Source organism: Podarcis tiliguerta (genome assembly GCF_965153285.1).
Source record: "Podarcis tiliguerta genome assembly, chromosome: 7".
NCBI lineage: Eukaryota > Metazoa > Chordata > Lepidosauria > Squamata > Lacertidae > Podarcis > Podarcis tiliguerta.
Genome location: NC_139540.1, coordinates 63,750,227 through 63,774,305, shown reverse-complemented (window position 1 = coordinate 63,774,305; position 24,079 = coordinate 63,750,227). Strand labels below are relative to the sequence as shown.

The 24,079-nt window shown below is 44.7% G+C and overlaps 1 protein-coding gene and 1 long non-coding RNA gene across 2 annotated transcripts in view; one reads left to right on the top strand and one right to left on the bottom strand.

The window, feature by feature from the left end:
- LOC310681770 overlaps positions 1 to 24,079 on the top strand; it is a 90,436-nt gene that overhangs the window by 5,800 nt on the left and 60,557 nt on the right. The window lies entirely within an intron of this gene.
- DUSP22 (dual specificity phosphatase 22) overlaps positions 14,197 to 24,079 on the bottom strand; it is a 40,808-nt gene continuing 30,925 nt past the window's right edge. Inside the window, exons 6-7 of the mRNA XM_083449697.1 lie at positions 22,868 to 23,039; positions 14,197 to 15,805 (exon numbers count right to left, since the gene is read on the bottom strand). Coding sequence (XP_083305823.1) covers positions 15,617 to 15,805; positions 22,868 to 23,039 — 361 coding nt within the window. The 3' untranslated portion in view covers positions 14,197 to 15,616. The remainder of the gene's footprint in view (positions 15,806 to 22,867; positions 23,040 to 24,079) is intronic.

Below are 24,079 nucleotides of genomic sequence, written 5' to 3'. Positions count from 1 at the left end.
TGAATTTCCCCTAAAACCAACTACAATCCGATTTGAAAATGGAAGCCATATGAAAACATCCACATCCTCTGTGTATGTGTGTGTCCAGCGGTGTCAGAGCCAGCTCAAGACATTTTGGCACCGAGGCAAACCACAAAATGGAGCCCCCCTTCCTGACAGTGAAGAAGGAATAAGAGAAGATTTAAATCAGGAACAAGGGGCATATAAAAATCCACATCAAAAATAAAATGAATGAACAAATCTTTCTCCTCATCTTTAGAATCTGTGAATTCATTGCTTTTTAGTTTTTAATAGCTTTTGGTAGTTTATAGTGAATCTTCATTGTTTTATTCGTTTTGTGAGCAACTTAGGTTTCGGGCTGGCTGTATAAATTCAGTTAAGAGTAAATAAATATATCCTAGTATGACTGAGGGGTTTTTTGTTAAAAAAATATTCTGTGACCTGTTTCCACATTAACACCCAACAGATTTTTGCAGATGTATCCTAGACAGCACTAGAGTTGCCAACTGTTACTAGTCCTTCTTCTGTGTAGAAATTACTCAGGTGACACTTTTCTCACTCGCTGCCAGGAAAAGCTTTGCCTGCTTCACGTTCCCATGTTTTGAAATGCATTGAATCAGGATCAATAACAACCAGTGAGTCTCATAACAAAAGGTGGCTGTAGAGTATTCTTGGTTTAGATACCACGTTCTATTCTCTCTCCCACAAATGCAACAATTATGATACAATAAAAAGTAATAATCAGTATTCTGTGGGCACTAAATATGCTCAGTCTTCATTGGACTGGTGGGGGTCCCTGCTTTAGGGTTTTCCCCTCTTTTTTTTTTAAAAAAAAGCACATTAGCAAACCCTGGGGTTTTCCTGAGTGTACAGACACCCTCCTCTTCTGTGTGGGCAGTGCTGTTTTGGTTACATAAGGACCAGTGCTAAGAAAATTAAGGGTTTTTTTTTGTTAGTATACAATACTGTGGAATCCTAAACATTGTGACCATGTAATGAGAAAAGTTCTGTTGTTTTAAAATTAAATAACAAGGGAGGGAGTGCCATTAACAGATCATGAATAGAGTAAATTATAATCTTCATGGATATACGTAGCTTGGGGGAAATTGAGCCTGGGGTTTTTCCAGCCAGCTTTGATAGCAATATGCAGCGTCCTTCTGGTTTTGTGACAAGTTCAACAAGTATTTTTAGATAATGAAAAGCCAACTTGTGACCCAGATAATATGAAGCCGTTGAGCTGGAGGTGTGAGGGGTGATTTCTGGACACGGTTGCGTCTCAGGGTAATACACAAGTCATACCAAGCTGTCACAGGATCATGACAATGGACTGGCTCATATATTACACATGCAGGTTTAACTTCAAATACATATGTGGCAGTCAGCTACAGCCAATCCCAGCTTTCTGATAACTGGGTGTCTATAATGCATATGTTTTTAAACATACATCACTCGGGGCAGGGGAGACATGCTCTTTTAAAAAACCATAGAGTTATATCTTAAAAAGTAACATTTTTTTAAAAAAAACCCGCAAACAATGTTGCGAAAGCAATCAGGACGCATCACTCAGATCAAACTGGATTTTAAAACACGTGCTTCATTGGTTTACCTGAGATGCAGGAGCCACGACGGGGTGAGCTCCTGTTGCTTGGTCCCTGCTCCTGCCAACCTAGCATTTCGAAAGCACATCAAAGTGCAAGTAGATAAATAGGTACCACTCCGGTGGGAAGGTAAATGGTGTTTCTGTGCACTGCTCTGGTTTCGCCAGAAGCGGCTTAGTCATGCTGGCCACATGACCCGGAAGCTGTCTGAGAACAAACGCTGGCTCCCTCAGCCAGTAAAGCGAGATGAGCACCGCAACCCCAGAGTCGTCCACGACTGGACCTAACAGTCAGGTGTCCCTTTTCCTTTACCTTTATCATTGGTTTACACTCCCTTGCCATTTTCTAAAGAACAGAAGTACCTCCCAGCAAACTCAGCAGAAGATCTGAGTCAACATTTTGGGGGAGATAAGAAACCTTCGTCTTTGGTGTCTCCATGCAAAACTCTCCCATTTTTTCTTGGGGTGGGGGAAAAACACAAGGGAACTATGTAGTTTAAAAGCTGCTGGTTTAAACACATGCAGGTGGTCCAGCAAAGACATTTCATTTGTTTCCGCCTCTGTTAGGAACATAGGAAGCAGCCTAATATCAAGTCAGAGCAGCGGTTCATCTACTCAGTATTTTCACTGGTTGGTTGCAACTCTCTGTTTCATATATTTTCTCAGGTCTGCCTGGAGATGACAAGGACAGAACATCTTGCACGCAGAAGATGTGAGGAGTCCCAGAAAACTCCACAGAGTTGTTGCTCCTCCACAGTCTCAAATTTCAGCAAAAGGACCTTTTAGAACATGCCGTCTAATCCTATGCCTCCTTGCTCTGAATTCAGTGAAAGGAACATACATCATGTTGCAGCCTTAAAGAGGAACACACAGAGCATCGAAAATCTGGCACCCTGTATCCCCCATGAAAGGCCTATTGCTGTTTTAGAAAACAGTTGGAAGATCAGTAACTCGGCTTGCTCCACTCAACGATGAAATTATGAACAGGTTCTGAAGAGACTGCGAATTTTGTCTGACGGTTAATGGTGACCCACAATTTTTTCCCCTCCAACAAGCAGCTGCAACAGCTGTTGATGGCTGATGGAATCTCAACTGCACCTTGCTGAAGCCCAGAGACAATCGCCTTCCTCTCTTCTTCATGAAAAAAAAATATGCCACTAAATGCCTGACTGCTCACCGTGAACAGGAAGGAGACTCGAAAGGTTGAGCTCCCAGCATGGCTGAGTGCTTTAAATGATACACTTACAGGGTTTTTTTTTTTAAAAAATGCAGAGAGTAACAACAACAAAAGCGGACTATGCACATATAGCCAAAGTAAAGTGAAAAAGGAGTCAAGAGAGGGCCATTGCATCTGAGTCACAAAAAGTGGGAGCTGTCAATCAATTGACTGAGAATTGAAATGGAGAGGAGACAATGTGCTTTTGCAACACTTTGGTAACGCTGTAGCAATGGCAATCTCCTGCTTGTTGTAGCAATGGTAATGTGCTAGATCAGGCATAGGCAAACTCGGCCCTCCAGCTGTTTTGGGACTACAACTCCCATCATCCCTAGCTAACAGGACCAGTGGTCAGGGATGATGGGAGTTGTAGTCACAAAACACCTGGAGGGCCGAGTTTGCCTATGCCTGGGCTAGATAGTAATCCAGCTAGACGCTGGATTATTTAAATTGCATTTTTACAGGCATGCTATGGACTACCTGAATGAAGCTTGCTGACCACTGGTGATCCACAGGAGACATTTTGAGAACCCCTGCTCTACGTCATTTCTCCAAGTTTCCCTGAGCACTTGGGGATTCTATTAGCAATGCCAAAAAGGCTTTTAAAATGTGATTTTTTTAAAAAAAAATATGGGTAATTTTTTTATTCAATAAAAAGAAAATGCATAAGCTACTTCTTCCAAGGGGTTCACAGATAACAGTATAGATAAAACATGGCTGAAATCCTCAAGCCAATTAAAAAAGCAAATATACAGAAAAGCAAATATACCAAAATAAGCATTTTTAAAATGCTTGAGGGTATGTTACTCAAGTTACTTGAGGATAAGTTACTCAAACCCTGAGGGGTTTTCTGCATACTTGATCAAGTCCCTGATTGTCGGTTAATGCCGACACCTCAAGCTGCTGTTAACGGCACAGCTACAGAAATAGGCTGAAAATTTGGCAATCTTGATTGACAGATGCCATTTACAACAGGGTTCCTGTACCATTGACAGCTGCGTCGAAGTGGGAATTTCCTCAGGTGCACCGCTGCATGACACACTGCACCTGCCAGTTCTTTTTTCCCCACTGCAGTAACTTGGCATCTGGTTGCTTTATGTTAAACTTTAATACCAAGGCTGTAATCCACAGCTTTTAATGTTCCTAACATTTTTACTGACCCTTGCCCCTGGGCCTTAAATAGCAGCACACACAGCACACAAACTTTTCAGGCAACACTCTCCATGGCAGGAAATGTTGTGCCTGGTTCATTTCTACCTGTGGGCACTCTCTCTTAGGTGCAGAAACAGGTTCAAGGTAGAAGGTGGCAGCTCTAACACTTCTCTGCAAAATACAGGTGAAACTCAAAAAAATTGAATATCGTGGAAAAGTTCATTTATTTCAGTAATTCAGCTTAAAATGTGATACTATAAGGACGCGGGTGGCGCTGTGGGTTAAACCACAGAGCCTAGGACTTGCCGATCAGAAGGTCGGCGGTTCGAATCCTCATGGACGGGGTGAGCTCCCGTTGCTCGGTCCCTGCTCCTGCCCACCTGGCAGTTCAAAAGCACACCAGTGCAAGTAGATAAATAGGTACCGCTCCGGTGGGAAGGTAAATGGCGTTTCCGTGCTCTGCTCTGGTTCACCAGAAGCGGCTTAGTCATGCTGGCCACATGACCTGGAAGCTGTACGCCAGCTCCCTCGGTCAATAAAGCAAGATGAGCACCGCAACCCCAGAGTCGGCCACGACTGGACCTAATGGTCAGGGGTCCCTTTACCTTTACCTTTAATATATGAGATAGACTCATGACATGCAAATGATATGTCAAGCCTTTATTTGTTATGATTGTGATGATCATGGCGTACAGCTGATGAAAACCCAAATCAACAATCTCAGAAAACTAGAATAATAAATGAAATCAGCAAAACAAGGATTGCAAATAGAGCAATATTGGACCTCTGAGAAGTAAAAGCATATCTTGCTTTGCATGTCATGAGTCTATCTCATATATTAGTTTCACCTTTTAAGTTGAATTACTGAAATAAATGAACTTTTCCACGATATTCTAATTTTTCGAGTTTCAACTGTAGATATTCTGTCTTGCTTCCAAAATCATGCAAAGCTAAAAACAAAAAACAAAAAACACAGTGTTCCCATAACAACAATGACACCCAATACCTAGAGACAGCAGACGAAAAAGCTTTCAAAAAAACGGGGAATATTCAGGCCAAGGCCTTTTTTGAAAAAAAGCAGGGGTTTTGTTATTGTTTTATTGGCATCCTAAATCAAGGATGAGACTGATTGTGGTGAAGCTCAGTCAGAGGAGAATTCCATAAGTAGCTCTCAGTGCAGAGAAATCTCTGTCCATGGTAGCTGTCCATGAGGCAGACTTGAGGGACCCAGAGCCAAACTTCCCAGGTTGGACAACGCATACAGGAAGGGAAAGAGGGGAAATTGTAGTCCTTAAAGTAAATGTAAAGGTAGAAGACTCCTGGACGGTTAAGTCCAGTCAAATTTGACTATGGGGTGTGGTGCTCCTTTCCGCTTTCAGGCTGAGGGAGCCAGCATTTGTCCACAGACAGCTTTCTGGGTCAAGTGGCCAGCATGACTAAACTGCTTCTGGTGTATGGGTCACCATGATGAGTGCCAGAATGCATGGAAACACTGTTTACCTTCCCGCCGGAGTGGTACCTATTTATCTACTCGCGCTGGTATGCTTTCAAATGGCTAGGTTGGCAAGAGCTGGGACAGAGCAACAACAGCTCTGTCCATCACGCGGATTCGAACTTCCGACCTTATGATCAGCAAGCCCAAGAGGCTTGGTGGTTTAGACCACAGTGCCACCCATGTCCCCAGTCCTTAAAGTACTGTAATAGTTGGGAGGCAAACACCATACTTGTTCACCATCATCATCATAAACTTTATTGCACTACCCAAAGGCCTTGGCATCATTCACAAAGGAAAGGAAAAGAAAAACAACAATAACCATAAAAACATCAGGCACTGCAAATACAATAAACCACGGTCACGTCTCCTAGAAATTATTTATTGCATACGATAGAATAGCAGGGGGTTCTCAGATAGAATGTTGTAGAGTTTTGTTTTTAATATTTTGTTGGGAGCCACCCAGAGTGGTTGGGGCAATGCAGTCAGGTGGGCAGCATATAAATAATAAAATATGAATCATCATCATCATCATCTGATGCAGCCCTGGATTTTCACGTGAGCAAAGTCTCACCCACTTCTTCCAATGCCTGATATAATACTGGATACCAAGGATTACCAGGCACTGAAGCAAGAGGGGTAAGTAACACTCCCATAGTATTTCCCTGGCATATTGGACCACTGCATGTAAAGCATAGTTATTGGACTAGATCAGATGGAGCAATCCAAAAGACCACAACCACATGAAGCTCTCGCATTTGGTTTTGTCCTGCCTTAGGGTCCTGGGTATAACTGGAGACTCGGTGGCGTTGGCTCCCAGATAGCATAAGACTTGAAAGGTGTGTTGCTAGCTAGATCACCGTCTAGGCCAGTGGTGGAGAACCAGGCATTCTGGGTAAATCACACCCACTTTCCCTGCACCTAAAATCATACATGATGTCCGCAGCAGGAAACTTCAAGATTGTGGCTAAAAATGAAGTAAGATCAGGAATAAACTCTCCTCATTCTTAACTTTAAAATCAAAAGTTAGATTTTAAAATTCAGGGCTGTGGGAACTCATAATCTGCCTGGAATCTACTCTCCCCTCTTATTTAAACCAAGGATAGGCAGGCTATAGACATGTGAAATCTACTTGGTGGTGTGTTTTTTACTACAACCCCAGTTGCGAAAGACATACACTTATAATTAACAAAGAAGGTTAAGTACATTTTGCAGCTAGGAATTAGTTTTCAGTGCCACAGCTCAGACACCTTTCGCACAAAAGTCCACCGTGGGCTAGCTGTCTTCCATTCAGCAACCGAATTTAGGTAAACGGAAGTATTTTTGTTGCTGCTGTTGTTAAATGACTGGGAAGCGGAAGAACCTTGCCGATCCACCGCAAATCACAAGTGGATTACAATCTACCTCCTGCCAACCTCTGATCTAAGAAATCACAGAGAGCAGGTAGCTGAGATGTCCAAATCGCACAAGGTATCTAGTCCCTTCTGTACATCAACATTGACTTTTGGACTGGAGAGAAATCATGCCCCACGTACAACTGCCACTGGTGGGAGATTCGGGGCGCCTTTTGCCTTCCTCTGTAACACATAACTTGCCTGGCTGGCTTCCGTGTTTCTAAGCTGCTTTTGAAAGCTCCCTCCTGTAATCTTCCTACTCTGCTTATGGCACACTGTGGTGGGGAATGACAGAGTGGGTGGCTGTTTAGAGGGTGGCTGATCCTGCCTTTGAACTAGGACTTTGGATAGCAATGCAATGATGCCAGTTTTCTATAATTATCTAATTGACTCCCAAATCAGATCAGCCTGATGTCCACCAAGTAGCTTTTGTAATACATGCTGGAAGTGGCTCTACAATGGGTGCAGGGTAACTGCATTGTTGGAATGATGGGGAATAGTTGTGCGTTACAGTGGTACCTCGGGTTACAGACGCTTCAGGTTACAGACTCCGCTAACCCAGAAAATAGTACCTCGGGTTAAGAACTTTGCTTCAGGATGAGAACAGAAATCGCACGGTGGCGGCATCAGGAGGCCCCATTAGCTAAAGTGGTAGCTCAGGTTAAGAATGGTTTCAGGTTAAGAACGGACCTCCAGAACGAATTAAGTTCTTAACCCGTGGTACCACTGTACAGAGTTGGAGAGGCAGCCAACCAAGTATTTATCCAAGTTGTTCCCTGGCTGAAGGCCTTTTTGATAGGGCGTCATTGCACACACACACACATCTCAGCAAGCTTCATCTCCAGAACAGGAGTTCATTTCCTTTTCCCAAGTCAGACTGTGGGTCTGTCCAGCTCAGTGTTGTCCAGTGTTCTCCAGATTGGGCTCTTTCCCAAACCTACCTGGAGATGCCAGGAGCTGTCCCTGGGACTTTCTGTGTACAGAGTCTGTGTGCCACAGCAGCCAACCCCTACTGGAAACAATAACCTGTTGCTTAGATTATTGGCTGAAGGGATGAAAGAGATAAGGATACAGTGGTACCTCGGGTTACAGACGCTTCAGGTTACAGACGCTTCCGGTTACAGACTCCGCTAACCCAGAAATAGTACCTCAAGTTAAGAACTTTGCTTCAGGATGAGAACAGAAATCGCGTGGCGGCGGCAGCGTGAGGCCCCATTAGCTAAAGTGGTACCTCAGGTTAATAACAGTTTCAGGTTAAGAACGGACCTCCAGAAGGAATTAAGTTCTTAACCTGAGGTACCACTGTATTTCTCTTCTGCCTGTCCATGCCTGAGCACAGAGCTGGCCTCTGTACATTGAGGGAGACCAGATGCAAATGAGGACAAGACTCTTCTACCTATGCTAGGGGACGAAGAAGGGGAATTTCACAGCAGCTGCAGCTCCACCTGCTTGCATGGTGAACTGTGTTGACCTAATTTCCCTTTGCCACACAACTATTAGCAAGCTGCAAGACAAGCCATGCCATCTTTTGCAGCTGGTTGTCTTAAGCTTTCCCACGGCCCATTTCCCCCTCATATGTAAAAGTCTCAAGGTGCCAACTTTTATTGGCTCCTGCTCCTCTTCCTAACAGCGGCATGATCTTTCCAGACATTAGGAGGTGATAACGCTAAATAAATTCAGTGCTGTGAAAAGCCCCCACTCTACCCATTTCTGCCAGGGACACTGCTGTTAAAATCGGAAGACCATAGGTCATTTGGCAGCCCTAGTTAGGTCAGGATGAATTCCGAAAGACAGCTTGTCTCTGATCCTAAACAGATACCTGGAAATAAATCCTGATTTTGGTAGAATCCATGTAACGTGTATTGAGGATTACAATTTTTTAAAAAAATTAACTTATTGATACTTATTCAAAGATACACACCCATTACAAAGTATCTTTTTAATAATATACTGAGATAAAACAGCTACTTGGTCTAAAAGAGAACAAAGTCAGGAGGAAGAAAGGACAAGGAAAGGAGAAACCTGAAGAATGAGGAAGGAGAGAAAAGGAAAAGAAAGAAAAAACTAAAGAAGGATAAAGAACGTGTGTGTGTGTGTGTGTGTGTGTGTGTGTCTATTTACTACCTTAATTTCCCAACTCTAAACACAGAATGATTTAAACAACAACCATCACCCATCGATAACAACTCATGTGTACAAAGGATAATGATTTAGAAGGAAGACACCCCCCAATAGCTCTCTACTAGAGATATTTATTAAAAATTCTAAACAGTCCTTCACCCAAAAGGAGTCCAAGTTGTGAAGAAGAAGAAGAAGAAGAAGAAGAAGAAGAAGAAGAAGAAGAAGAAGAAGGTGCAATAAATGCAAAAGACCAAAACCAAAGAGCAGACCCAAAATGCAAATGTATGCTCCTTTCCACCTGCCTGGGCAAACAAGACTTAACCGGGCAGCTCTTATTGTCCTTCAATCTAGAGTCATCCATAAGAGGCTATTGAAAGCAACAGCCACTGGGGGGCCTTCATAAGCTTTCACAGGGAAAAAAAAAAGTGAAGCCAACTTTACAGTGCTACTTGCAAGGTTTAGGGAAGCTTCGCCGCTGTTTACAGTAGCATCTTCAAAGCAGGTAGTGTTTTTCCCTGAACTGCGACTGTGGTGCAAGGAGCAGACAGACACATCTAGATTCCAGACAGATAAGGAGATTGAATGCACCGCCAGCCCTAACAGGTTGGAAAATCAAACAAAGCAAATAATACTGAAAGCAAATTGGAAGTGAAGGTGCAATCCCTCTTAAATCGAATACTTAAGGAGCAAGGGGGTGGGGAGGTATAAGAATGTGAAGATGAAGGAGAAGATCATTTAATATTAATTATACTTCTACCCTCCTGCCAACCTAGCAGTTCGAAAGCACGCCAAAGTGCAAGTAGATAAATAGGTACCGCTCTGGCGGGAAGGTAAACGGTGTTTCCGTGCGCTGCTCTGGTTCGCCAGAAGCGGCTTAGTCATGGTGGCCACATGACCCGGAAGCTGTACGCCGGCTCCCTCGGCCAATAAAGCAAGATGAGTGCCACAACCCCAGAGTCAGTCATGACTGGACCTAATGGTCAGGGGTCCCCTTTACCTTACACTTCTACCCACGTCTTCCTGAAAGGATTTCTTTCGCCTTCAATTTATCCTCACAACAACCCTGTAAGGTTGCTTAGGCGGAGAGATCGTGAGTGGCTCAAACTCACCCAGGGAGCTCCATGGCTTAGCTGAGATTTGAACCTGGGTTCTCTTAGACCTGGTCCTGCAGGCTAACACTATACTTGACTTTCCTGATGGACACCTTCTTCCCTGCACAACCTGATCAAAATGCTATTCGCTCCCTCTCACAATCTGTGGCAAAAATGCCCCAGGATACCAAAAAATGTTTGATAGATATATTTGTTTTCCCATCCCTAGCTCCACCTTTTAGTTCAGCCCCTCCAGTCTCCTCTAACATCCTAATACATAACAGAAAAACAAGGGAAAGCATCAAGATTCAATAAAACAACAATGGAGCCACACTGATAACAAATGCAAATTAATACAGCTAGTAGTGACTCTGAATGCTCCTGCAGTGACACGCACACACCCATGGATGCCAAGCATCAAAAGTATGGTAATGTAAAGGTTTTTCCCACCCACTTTCTGAACAAAGAGCTGGCCTTTCAGAGAGATGTGCCATAACTGTACAGTGGTACCTCAGGTTACATACGCTTCAGGTTACATACGCTTCAGGTTACAGACTCCGCTAACCCAGAAATAGAGCCTCAGGTTAAGATCTTTGCTTCAAGATGAGAACAGAAATCGTGCTCCGGCAGTGCAGCAGCAGCAGGAGGCCCCATTAGCTAAAGTGGTGCTTCAGGTTAAGAACAGTTTCAGGTTAAGAATGGACCTCTGGAACGAATTAAGTACTTAACCTGAGGTAGCACTGTACAGGTGTTGTTCTACAGGGATGCTGACAGTGCAATCCTAAAACTTGTCCACTCAGAGTAAGTCCCATTGGGTTCAAAGGGACTTACTCCCAGGTAAGTGCAGCTAGAATTGCAGCCCTAATATATAAGACAGGGGTCAGGAAACTTTTCCAGCAGGGGGCCGGTCCACTGTCCCTCAGACCTTGTGGGAGGCCGGACTAGATTTTTTTGGGGGGGTGGATGAACGAATTCCTGTGCCCCACAAATAACCCAGAGATGCATTTTAAAGAAAAGCACACATTCTACTCATGTAAAAATACCAGGCAGGCCCCACAAATAACTCAGAGATGCATTGTAAATAAAAGGACACATTCTACTCATGTAAAAGCACACTGATTGCGGGCTGGATTTAGAAAGCGATTGGGCAGCAACTGGCCCCCAGGCCTTAGTTTGCCTACCTATGCTCTAAGAGCAGCAACATACACAGCAAAGCCTCTAACAGCAACGCACAGAGTTTAGAATCAGAAGTTGTAAACACAACAATACAGGCATGGTCCAGTCTGTTAAAATCATTTTTAAAGTTGTGTTGGTTTTTATGGGAGACACAAGTGCAGCATGGCAAATATGCCAGTGTTAACTGAAAAAGACATTTCATTACCTTGTGCTTCCATTTATTCTAGGCCAGCATGATCCTTATTCATTTTAGGGTGTATGAATATCCCATGAGCCTCAGCAACATCCAGCCATTCAGCTGCTTTGAGCCGCAGCCATGAAATGTAACAGAACCAGAGAGCTGTCTTCTTTCTGAGACAACCAGAGAGGGGGAAGTGTGGGATTTTTGAGTGTCGGTCTTTGGTGGCCAATGACTGTGATCTTTCTTTTCCCCTCATGTTATCATTACATCCAAGGATGACAATTATGGTCATCTACATATCTCAAATGACTGGTTGTCCTCACTCCTGTCTGAATCATCAACTCTTGGGTTTTTTCCTTCTCGCTTTCTTTTATCACTCAGGGATGGTTTGTCACAAAGGGTGGGTGGGCCTTCAGACCAAATGGAAATATGGGTTTCTACAAACACAAAACCCCATTCCTGTTAAGTACTAGGGACTGCATTTTCAAGAAGACACGTTCTACGTCTGTATTAATGTTCAGTTGTTTTGATTTGAAGGCCTATACAACATTTGCCAACCTCGTGCCCTCCATATATTTTTGGACAGCTCCTGCCAGACACCAACAGAACATGTACACAAGTGTGTAGCCAACTAGGGTTTTACTTAGAGTAGACCCATTGGAATGGAGCTCAGTTACTCATCTGGATTTCAGTAGGTCTACTCTGGTGTGGACTAGCCATGGATACTAACCCTAGGAGAGGCACTGAGTCTGTTCAGATTTTAAAAAGCTGTCTATAGAAAGTGGAGCAGAAACCTACACGTTTACCAAGTAGCATCAGTACCACCAAAACTAGCTCTCTTCTTGAGATCCCTGCCGTGAGGTCCCACCTGCCTGCACTCATGCCTCTCTTCTGCTTGCTTGGTCCACCTCAGGCATAGGCAAACTCAGCCCTCCAGATGTTTTGGGACTACAACGCCCATCATCCCTAGCTAACAGGACCAGTGGTCAGGGATGATGGGAGTTGTAGTCCCAAAACATCTGGAGGGCCAAGTTTGCCTATGCCTGGTCCACCTCATCTCTTTAGCTTGTTTCCTAGCAACCCAGGTGGGAGTGGTTGTAGGGTTGTCAGGACATGAGCCTGTGGATTCTTTTAAGAGAGCATCACACCTAATGAAAATAAGCTAAGTGGCCAAGGCAGCAAGCCACGAGGAGTGTGCAATAGGTGACACAAAAATCACGATCTGATAATGCCCCCAGATACTTGCTTTTCAGAAATGAAAGAAGGCGTTTCAAATCTGCCTTTTCGTTGTTGCTAAATCAATAACCACACCACAACCACTTCCAGATATGCTGTAACAATCGAGAGAAGCTGCCCCAGCAGGTCAGGTATACAGTCTGTCTCCTTCTGTGATCAGCCCATGATGCCAAACACCCAATGGGAGAATAATAATAAGAATAATAATGAGAATAATGATAATAATAATAATAATAATTTATACCCATCTGGCTGGGTTTCCCCACTCATTAGATCCCAGTATTTAATAATCTACTGTAGTGATAGCTAGATGTTGTGAATGACAGCTGTGATCACCCCTGACTGTTGCCCATGTTGTTCAGTGCTGATGGGAGTTGCAACATATAAAATCTTACTCCTGATCTAGCGAGAAAGAGTGTGCCAAGGGAGTAGCACCTTTTCACATGCAAAGCTTATTTTGAAAAAGTATTTGTACTTACAAGCCCATGAATGGTCCTAAGGTGGGTTACCAAAAAAAGCACAAAATAAAAATGAACAAGCATAAAGGTAGAGGCTAGGCATTTGCAATAAAGCCCAAAGGGTTTTATTCACATGGGAAACTAGTTTGAAGCAAGATTCACTGTAAGCTGCCTTGAACTATTTTTGGAGGGACCCTTTTTGCTTTGTTATATGCTTTTATACTTTACTGGTAGACCTTATGACGAATTGTAAGAGGTTTTAATTTCATGGAAAATTTATTAATGAAATATTTCCATCAACATATTTTTTATTATTTAAATTCGGTTATATTTTGTAACGTAGTGAATTCTGAGCATCGTTGGTGCTGAAGACAGGATGGGGGTGAACTTGCTTTGTGTGTCTTAACCAAACTCCCTATTATTCACCCTCCCCATCTACAATACAGTACAAAATACCTTGTTTGGCATTCATCCTTCCTTGTTCTGTGGCTGTAAGGTAAAGTACTTAAAGCACATTGAGTACTAAAGTGCTACAAGTGTGACCAGCAACAAGAGGTTGCCATATGGAGTGCTCCGATTCTGAATTTTAGGCAACCACACCCTTTTCCAGGCTTATGAAGAATTGGGGCCAATGGCTTCCCCCAAAGAATCATGGGAACTGCAGTTTGTTTGGGGTACCTCCAGGATTCTATGGCCTGTCCTAAACACATAGTGTCATTGTGCTCTTGAAATTGCTATCAGGCTATAGGACATTGATTTTACTCCTCCTGCTACCACTGCTTCAGGCAACCAGTATTCTAAGCATTGGATCTTCAATGTTTTAAAGAAATTCTAGCCCTAACAATCTTGGGAGGGGGTTCCCCACTTCTTAACTTTAGTGGGGCATTTTTCACCGCCATGATGAATCCAGATGGCTCGTTTCCCCTATAGATAAGACACAGCTCACAAAACTGATTGTCTTCTGGGAGTTTGTCCAGATTCCATAACACACTCAGGTTGGTTGATCATTCAATGGCATCGCCAACAACTGATGTCAAGCGCAGTCATTCTTATCCAGAAAAATGCAATGAGGTAACACTGGCTTTTTTTATTTAGAAAAAGACTGGAGCTTTTATTGAAAATATGCCATTGGGGAGGGCAATTAAAGATGGAAGTCCATCAAGCTGACTAATATACAAGAAACCTTTTTTCAGTAGTACTGTGAGAATAACATTTGGAACTTTAATTCAGCACAACAGCCATTGTATCTTTAGTTTCTCTCTATATATACATCTTGCAATATACTCTCACATCCCTCCAAAATATAAAAATATTTTGAGTGAACAACTTCTCTGAGGTGAAAGCCATGACAATAAATACTGATGAGGTTATTATTTGTGATACTTCCGCTTCACTCTAGAGCAAAATATATAACTTTATTAGCCATACATTCCAAGATAATTTAAGAAGGGATATACACAAGAGGAGACAACCATGCACACAGCCAGAGCTTTGTCTCCTGATGGGACTGCAGCATTTCCCTGTCGCTGAAGAGAGCAGCTGGTTTTTTTTACATTGGAAAATGGCTTGCCTCTTCAGCCAAGGGGCTTCCTGCAGCAAAACCAGAGCTCAAGGTGAGCACAAAGGCCTCCGTGAAACGCACTGCCCTTATTTAGAGCATTGTGTGCCGAAAGAACCAGAAACTTTGAAAAGTGCAGCTGTGCCAAACCCTGGTTATACAGACAACCTGAAGAACACGCGAGCGATACATAGAAAACAATTTGGCATCTCGACAGTTGGAATGTGGCATCCTCTTTACACAGCCACTTGGGAGAGAAATTGGGGCTTGGTGCCCACACAATGGAAGCCAATGTCAACCTGCAAATGTGGTGCCAAGTTGGGAATTCTGGAGTCCTGCTCCTCATATCTCAGAGATGTGCCTACTAAGAAAACGTAAGACATCTCATCATGGAGCCAACACATACAAAACAAGCCCTCTTTGTGCATGTGCAGGAGGGCATCAAAGGTGCTCTGTCTAGTGACTGGCTGCATTCAGACACCATGATTAAACTACGGTTTATTGTGAGGGAAATGAGTCTAGGAGGGCCTTGGCTTCACGTGTTTCCTCCCTCCCCTCCCTAGCACATCCACAAGAAGTTTTTTTACTTCTGTTTTTGATTAACTACCGTTTGCTGTGTCCTCTAAACTTGGGCATATCCACGCCAATAGTTGGACATAGTTAATCTTAACTATGGTTTTCTGAAACAATCCAACGTCAAGCCGTGGTTTATGAAGCTGTCTTGTTTCAACAAACTGTAGTTATGATGAGCCACAATTTAGGGTTCAGACACAAGCGAAACTGTGGTTAATCTAAAACCTCCATTCTCTGTGTGGTTGTGCAGGGAGGAGAGGAGGGGAAATGCGTGAGTCCCAGACATACTTCGGCTCATTCCCACCATGATGATTTATCATGTTGTCCAAACGAAGCCACGGAAAAGCAACGCATTAGTGTCTTAGTTGCTGCTACTGAGGAGCAGGCATTGACAAGGAGGCCACCGATGCAAAGCTGTCATTCCACTGCCTTCCAGAAGTACTTGACTGAGCTGCTGCAGCTGCTGCTGCATGCGCCTTGAACTTTTGCAGAAGATCTTGGGCTTCTTGCTTGTCTTGCAATGGGCTTTCTCCATACTCAGCCCTGAGCCACTCTCTGACCTGGAGGGACGAAACAAAGAAAAGGCAAAGGAAAACATTGAAACACAGCATAATATAAAAAGGGTTTGAGCGGCTTTAAATGTTTTAGGTAGTTTTAAAATTGATTTGGAAATGATTACAGATCTCACGGAGGGATGGATGCAGTGCCGGATTTGTGTGTAAGCTAAACAAGCTATAGCTTAGGACCCCACTCTCTTGGGGGCCCCCAAAAAATGTAAAGGCAAAAATACCTGGATGTACATTTCCAAAATATAAGATAAAACACAAATAAAATAAAACCTACATACAGCAACAGTGTTTTGTGTTGTGTAGGCTCCTATGATGTAAGTAATGGGTCCCGCCTGCTAGCCTGCTCCCTCAAAATATCACTGGTTTGCTCATTTCTATGTACAGGATGCCTACATTCTGCATGTGCAAATGGCTTTGGGTCCATAAATTACCATGTAGCATATATTCAACACAAAAAACAGCAACAATTTGTTGTTGACAAAGGACACCTGGATATATAAAGGGCGCCATTGCCAGTTGCTTAGGGCCTCATCAAACCTAAATCTGGCCCTGGATGCATGTGGCCATCAGCTTCGTTTCATGAACCCCTCGGCCTAATGTCAAAAAGCCCTCCGTGAGTGGCCATTCAGACCTCTGGCAAGGGCAATATCTCCTTCCACTGTTGGATGAGGAGGAAAGAGGAGGCAGCATCAAAGAGAGCGAGGAAAAGGGGTAGCCCTGCCCACTTTTGGCTCTGGCCCCTCCCACCTGTCCTTTGCCCCACCCACTGTTCACATGTGGTGCCCTGATAGATCCTCTCCAAGTGGATATGGCCCTTGATTGAAAGGCCCTTGATCGAATGTCTGCTAGGCAGAACCCCTGTTCTGCCTAGTAGACTTAAGCTATAGGAAGGAAGATGTCAGGTGACTATTAAGAGAAAATTCTTAGCGGTATATACAGGCAGTGGCAGAGCGTGTCTTCAAGGCACCGAGGGATAGAGGGCATGGGTATACCAGGGGGAGTATGTGGAGGGCATGAGGAGGACACAGAAGGGCAAGCCTGCATCCACAAAATCAGTCAGATTGGGCTGATTTTAAGGGCGCATGCCTGTTGCATCCTTCTAACGCCCTGCCAGCCCCACGCTGCTTTGAGAGGCTGGGATGAGTGATCAGACTCATAAAGCAGCGTAGTGCTAGCAGGGGTGGCATGAGGAGCAAAATGCACCCTCAAAAAAATCCACAAACCTACGCCCTAGCAACGGCCCCCCTTGCCCTGCCTATGACACACCACTGTGTACAGGTGAACTGTGGAACCAGTTGTTGTTGTTGTTTAGTCGTGTCCGACTCTTCGTGACCCCATGGACCAGAGCACTGCCTCCCACAGTTTGGTCAAACTCATGTTGCTACAGGATAGGTGTGGGTTGTGGCTTACAGTTGTGCGTACACAGCTTCAAAAACCAGTGGTGGGACAACACTTGTTGTTGTTTAGTCATTTAGTCGTATCCGACTCTTCGTGACCCCATGGACCAGAGCACGCCAGGCACTCCTGTCTTCCACTGCCTCCCACAGTTTGGTCAAACTCATGCTGGTAGCTTCGAGAACACTGTCCAACCATCTCGTCCTCTGTCGTCCCCTTCTCCTTGTGCCCTCAATCTTTCCCAACATCAGGGTCTTTTCCAGGGAGTCTTCTCTTCTCATGAGGTGGCCAAAGTATTGGAGCCTCAGCTTCAGGATCTGTCCTTCCAATGAACACTCAGGGCTGATTTCCTTCAGAATGGATCGGTTTGATCTTCTTGCAGTCCATGGGACGCTCAAGATTCTCCTCCAGCCCAATAATTCAAAAGCATCAATTCTTCGGCGATCAGCCTTCTTTACGGTCCAGCTCATTTCCATACATCACTACTGGGAAAACCATAGCTTTAACTATAAAGAACTTTGTCGGCAATGCTTTCTAATTGGATTGAAGCTGGTTTGAGGGGTGAAACACCCACACCGAAAATCAGTATTTTTGTAGGAACCCATGGATCAATACAGATTTTGGCTAATGTCACATGAGTGCAGCTTCAAAAACGAGCAGAGGGTGTGGAGGAAACAGTAAGGTGAACATATCCTAGCTCTGCATTTCCTCCATCAAGCAGGGTCTTGGGTCAAATGTCCCCATGCCATTGGATGGTTCTTTTTTTTTAATAAAAAAAAGTTATGATTGGCTAAATAGGCTTTCAATTAATCAGGAGGCACTTTGAAAACATAAAAAACCACTCTTTAAAATACAAGTACCTATACTAAAAATATAAAATAAATAAATAAATATAAAATAAAATAATATAAATATAAAATACAAGTACCTACACTAGAAAACCTATACTAGAAAAAGGGACGCGGGTGGCGCTGTGGGTAAAAGCCTCAGCGCCTAGGGCTTGCCGATCGAAAGGTCGGCGGTTCGAATCCCCGTGGCGGGGTGCGCTCCCGTTGCTCGGTCCCAGCGCCTGCCAACCTAGCAGTTCGAAAGCACCCCCGGGGGCAAGTAGATAAATAGGGACCGCTTACTAGCGGGAAGGTAAACGGCGTTCCGTGTGTGGCTCTGGCTCGCCAGAGCAGCGATGTCACGCTGGCCACGTGACCCAGAAGTGTCTCCGGACAGCGCTGGCCCCTGGCCTCTTTGAGTGAGATGGGCGCACAACCCTAGAGTCTGTCAAGACTGGCCCGTACGGGCAGGGGTACCTTTACCTTTACTTATACTAGAAAAATATTTAAAGCGTATAAAAAGAACAATATGGGAAGCAGCACTTAAAATGGAGGCATCTTGTCCTGTGAAAAAATAAATGTGGAGGTGGAAGTTTGCTTTAGCTCTTCTGGGAAAGAAGCGAACTGAAAATTTGCATTCAAAACTGGATCGTCAATAGAGAATTCTTTTTAAAAACCACTATATACCTAAGCGATTTTAATCTAGGTAATTGGAATTTGAATAAAATATGATTTTTATCTAGTTGATTTGAATCTATGCAAAAAAAAAAAATCCACCTCTCGGTCCTTTTTTAATGCAAGCCTTTCCCCCCCCCCCCCCTTTACACAAAAGCATTATGGAGCATCTGTCTGTCTGTCTGACATGTGGCAAAAATGGTATACCTAGGCTATGCAAAGATGTAATATGACATTAGATGCTATTCGAAAGGTCAAAAGTTTGGGGAGAGATCTTTCCCGGAACTACCAGAGGCTGTTTTCAGAAAGAAATCTAAGTACAATTCGTGGTTATCTGACGCAAGTTTACATTGCCCCAGTGCTATTTTTTCTAGAAAAAGAGGGGCCAGAACGCACCATGAACGCCTCCCTTGTTTCCTTATAATGTCAATGGCACCGGTCAGAGAGGAGCAGGAACTGTGGTCAAGCGAGTTCCAGCTGAAATAAAGCCCTGATCATCCCCAACATTTTAAAGGCTTACAGTGCTACCTTGGGTTAAGTACTTAATTCGTTCCGGGGGTCCGTTCTTAACCTGAAAATGTTCTTAACATGAAGCACCACTTTAGCTAAGGGGGCCTCCTGCTGCCGCCGCACCGCCAGAGCATGATTTCTGTTCTCATCCTGAAGCAAAGTTCTTAACCTGAAGCACTATTTCTGGGTTAGCGGAGTGTGTAACCTGAAGCGTATGTAACCTGAAGTGTATGGAACCCGAGGTACCACTGTATTTGAAAATACTCACTCCCTAGCACAGGCATCCCCAACCTTCGGTCCTCCAAATGTTTTGGACTACAATTCCCATCATCTCTGACCACTGGTCCTGTTAGCTAGGGATCATGGGAGTTGTAGGCCAAAACATCTGGAGGGCCGCAGGTTGGGGATGCCTGCCTAACAAGTGTGTTTAGGATTGCAGCAGCTTATAATATTTATACGTTGAATAGAAAGGGAATATATAAATGACAGGAGTGCCAACTATGAAGGTGCGTAAAGGATGAAGGCAGCAGCATCTCTCCCCAACTATTCTCATACTAGGATAGCCAACCCAGTAGTAGCAGCAGCAGCAGCAGCAGTTTTCTGGTTGTGGGAGGTGGACACAAGCCTGGCAGTAATGTGGTCTTTAAATAAAACAAACAGGAAATAGTTTCCCTTGGGGGACCAGGAAAGGACAGCCGGCATCCTTTGAAAGGGGGGGGGAATCATATTAAAAATATTTGTGAAATGGCTAAACATAGCTGAGAGAGAGAAATAACCTTAGCCAAAGGAGGTTTCTTTTTCTGCTCCTTTGAAAAGGCTCATGTAGCAGAGAAATCAGCGCTTACCCTAATGGGTAACTAACGGAGGGAGGTAGAATTAAATGAATGAATTTAAGTCAATTTATTTCCCTGGCTCTAACTCTTGGGATCTCATTCCAGATGTTACTGAGAGCCAGCTCCCATCATGCCTGACTCCTGGTCATGATATCTGGGGCTGATGGGAATTGGGAGTCCAACAAGAGTTGGAGGCAGCCATATTGGCTACTCTGAGCACGACCATCCTTAAAGCAAAACGAACGTTAAATGCCTCAGACTGCACTAGGTGAAGAGGAGAGATGGATTGCATCTCATCCATCCTTGGCAGCTACATTATTCTGAGGTGCCACATGACTTGAAGGGGCAGGGAAAAGCAGGCATCAGGGCTGCAATGCACACTTACTATAGAGACCCACTGAGCTGAGAAGGATTCATTGCTAAGAGCTCCATGCTGTTAGCAGTCAACATCAAAACTGCCCATTTCTTGGCAACAGATACATAACACAGAGCATAGGAGCCAACTCCTAGGGGCAAAAGTCCACCCGATAAAGTATTGGAGGGTCCCACCGCAAAGTTGATGGGCATTGCCCATCAAGTGTCATGTCATGTGATTATGTGGGGTGGGGCTTACCTCCCCATCCCAATATTTGATTTCAGTTGGCACCCCCGATTCATAGGGAGAAATGTACAGATCCCATACACACAGTGCTTTTTTTCTTAAAAAATGTTTAGGGGTAGTCTCATTTTCCTACTCATATTGAAATACTGCCCCTCAATGAGGCCGAACTTAGATTCACAAAATGTTTAAGGGTATGCATACCCCTGCGTCCGTCCCCCCCGAAAAAAGCACTGCATACATATATAGCAGGGATGAGGAACACGATCTGGTTTGCAAGCCAGGTTATTTCCCCTAACCTTCGCAGGCCATGTTTGACAGGTAGGCAGGGCTACCCACCTGCCAATCACCCGATGTTCCAATGACATCAGGGGGAGCAATGTGTTCCACAAGATGGCGTTTTCAAAGAGGCTCAGCAAGATTCACCAATCAGATGATTGTTTAGTCTTGACTTGAGAGCCTCTGAAAGTGCTATACAGTGGTACCTCGGGTTAAGTACTTAATTCGTTCCGGAGGTCTGTTCTTAACCTGAAACTGTTCTTAACCTGAAGCACCACTTTAGCTAATAGAGCCTCCTGCTGCCGCCGCGCCGCCAGAGCACGATTTCTGTTCTCATCCTGAAGCAAAGTTCTTACCCTGAAGCACTATTTCTGGATTAGCAGAGTCTGTAACCTGAAGCGTATGTAACCCGAGGTACCACTGTACTGGGAACTGATCCACCTGCCACCCCACTTTTGGCCCAGACAGGTTTTCACCTTCGCTATATATATATAATGGCAGGTGGACATGGCACCCCTGCCATATGGGCAAGATGGATGGAGCAGCCCCTATTTGTAGGAATATATTTTCACAAGATAGCATGTGCTTTTCTATGAAAGCTGCAGACTCTTCTCCTACATGGAATTGGGGGGGGGGAGGAAAGGGGGGGGGGACAGCACGAAATGCCAAACCCAAATACATGCTATGATCTTCCTAAACACCATTTGCATAATGCAAGGACAATCCATCATTTCAAGTCAAAACTTTATCAGATCAGAAATGACTGTGAGGGTTCAAATTAAGGAGGGAGGCAACCAGGCTGGAAAGTCCCTCTGTGATGTAAAGTCAGTTTATTTCCATGGACTCTACTCCTCCATAGCTTGGGAATGGTAAGCCTTTGAGATGAAACAAATATTCGGAGCTGAATAATACATTCATGTTATATGCGGCAGCCGATTCAGAGCTACCAAGCATGCTCTAACAAAGCCAGTTTGCCTCTCCTTTAAAAGATAAGGGACTAAACAGACTTTACAAATGCACTGAGCTGCCCAAAATGTACTAACGAATGCATCATATATTAGAGGACATTTGACATGTCAGATCCATGCTGCCATCCAGGGAGGCCTTGGGGGCAGAGGTCCACAGCCCCACTCAGCAGAAAAAAGCAGAATGCCCCCCCAAACACAGGAGGAAAGACTTACCACATTGTGAAGTGAACTAATACACATTGTCATTCTTCTGGGGTAGTCCGCACCCTGCACTCAACTCTCACCTGTGGCTCCTAGCAGCTGTCAGCATGCGACAGCAGCCACATCCCAAGGAATGGTTTTGATGGGCCAGGTGAGGGTAGCCAATGGGTCTCAAATGCTTGGCAGGTTTGGGACTTCCTCTGCATGCAAAGACAGACTCTGGCAGATAGAGTGGATGAGATGAATAGTGGGTCCAGTGGTCAAGCAGGCACTTTCTGCACATGCTGTAGAGCAGTGGGTCTCAACCTGTGGGTCCCCAGATGTTGTTGGACTACAACTCCCATCATCCCTGAGCTCTGGCCTTGCTAGCGAGAGGTGATGGGAGTTGTAGTCAAACAACACCTGGGGACCCACAGGTTGAGAAAGGCTGCTGTAGAGGGAAGTGAGGGGCAGATGGGGCTCATCAACCTGGGAAGGTAGCCCATCTAGGAGAAGGTAAACTTTGATCCTCCATCCTCTGCCTTGCAGGATATCTTCGGGAAATGGCTAAGGAGTAAACCCAGAGTGGAGTCCGTAAGATGGTTGGATGAGGCCTTGTATGCCTGCTTCCAGCAACTCCTGCAGCCAAACTGCTGCTAAATGTCTTGCTCTGGCCCCACCCACTGTTGGCAAGTGGCCCCAGAAGGCTACCAAGAGACGGAGCGTGGTCCTCAGGTTAAGAGAAGTTCCCCAACCTTGATTCTCGCGTGGAGTCCTTATGTACTTACGTGAGCAAGCTCAGTTTTCTCAAACTCTTCCAGCTGCCGTTGGAAGCCCGCGTTCGGGTTGGCGCACGATCTCGACGCTCGCACTACCGACAGTGCGTCCTCCCAGCCGAGATCAGTGATGGTCATGATGTAGGCCACAACCAAGGTGGCACTCCTGGAAACGCCGGCAAGGCTGCATTGCCAAGCAGGCGTGGGCAAGTAGATACACAGAGGTTATAGTAAACTGAAAGCGCATCATGGACGTTAGGTTTGACGGAAAGCATGTTTTTCTTTTTTTAAAAAAACACACCAAACAAACCATGCAAAATAATGATGATTCTCATTTGGCAAGTGTATAAATTTCAAGTTTCAAAGCAAGGCATACTTCCCAAAGCAGTGCAGTGCTGAACATGATGGCAATGTTCAAAAAGACAAGCATTTACGGAAAATGTTACAGGAATGCACTACAAGCTTATACCAGTTCAGTGGGCACAAGTTCCCGCTAAGAATTCTGGGAATTGTAGTTTGGTAAAGATGCCCTGCCCTCAATGAACCTTATTTCTAAAGACACTGCACCAGCAGGCAACCTAAAATGGGCAACTTCATGCCTTCAGCAGCATAGATGCTCCGTGCAACTTGGAACAATGCACAGCTGGAACGTGGTATCACATGCATGCGCACAGTCAGGCCTCAGCAACATTGGGAGCATAGCCCGGCTCTCAAAGCCACATTTTTTTCTGGACCCATGGAAGAAATGACCAAAGTGGGCGTATTGCCTCTCTCCAGTACAATAAGCAACAGGGGGAAGCGGCAATGCTTCAGAGACGCATTTGCTTCCCCCAATCTTCGGGAGCGGAAGGCAAGATCATGACTGAGACTGGAAAGGCTGAGAAGCAAAAAGGGTGCATCCTGCCAGACTGCATGGTAATCTAATGGGGCACAAATTATCTCTGCCCTGCCCTGTGCTCATCCCAGAACACTGTTTTGAAGTCAAGCAGAGGCCGATGCACTGAGAAGATTCCCGTTTGGCTAAGCATCAGGTCATGGGCCAGCCTCCCTCTGTCGTGATCTGTGCAGGCCCAGCTCTGCTCCAGCTTCATTCAGTGGAAAAGCTACCTTTGCCAAACTGAAAGATCATAGAAGCTACTGTTGCTGAAACCCTGTCCCCAAAATACTCCTCCCCTCCCCACCACCACAACGGTGGTCTCAAATGATTTCGCCTTTTCTGAAATT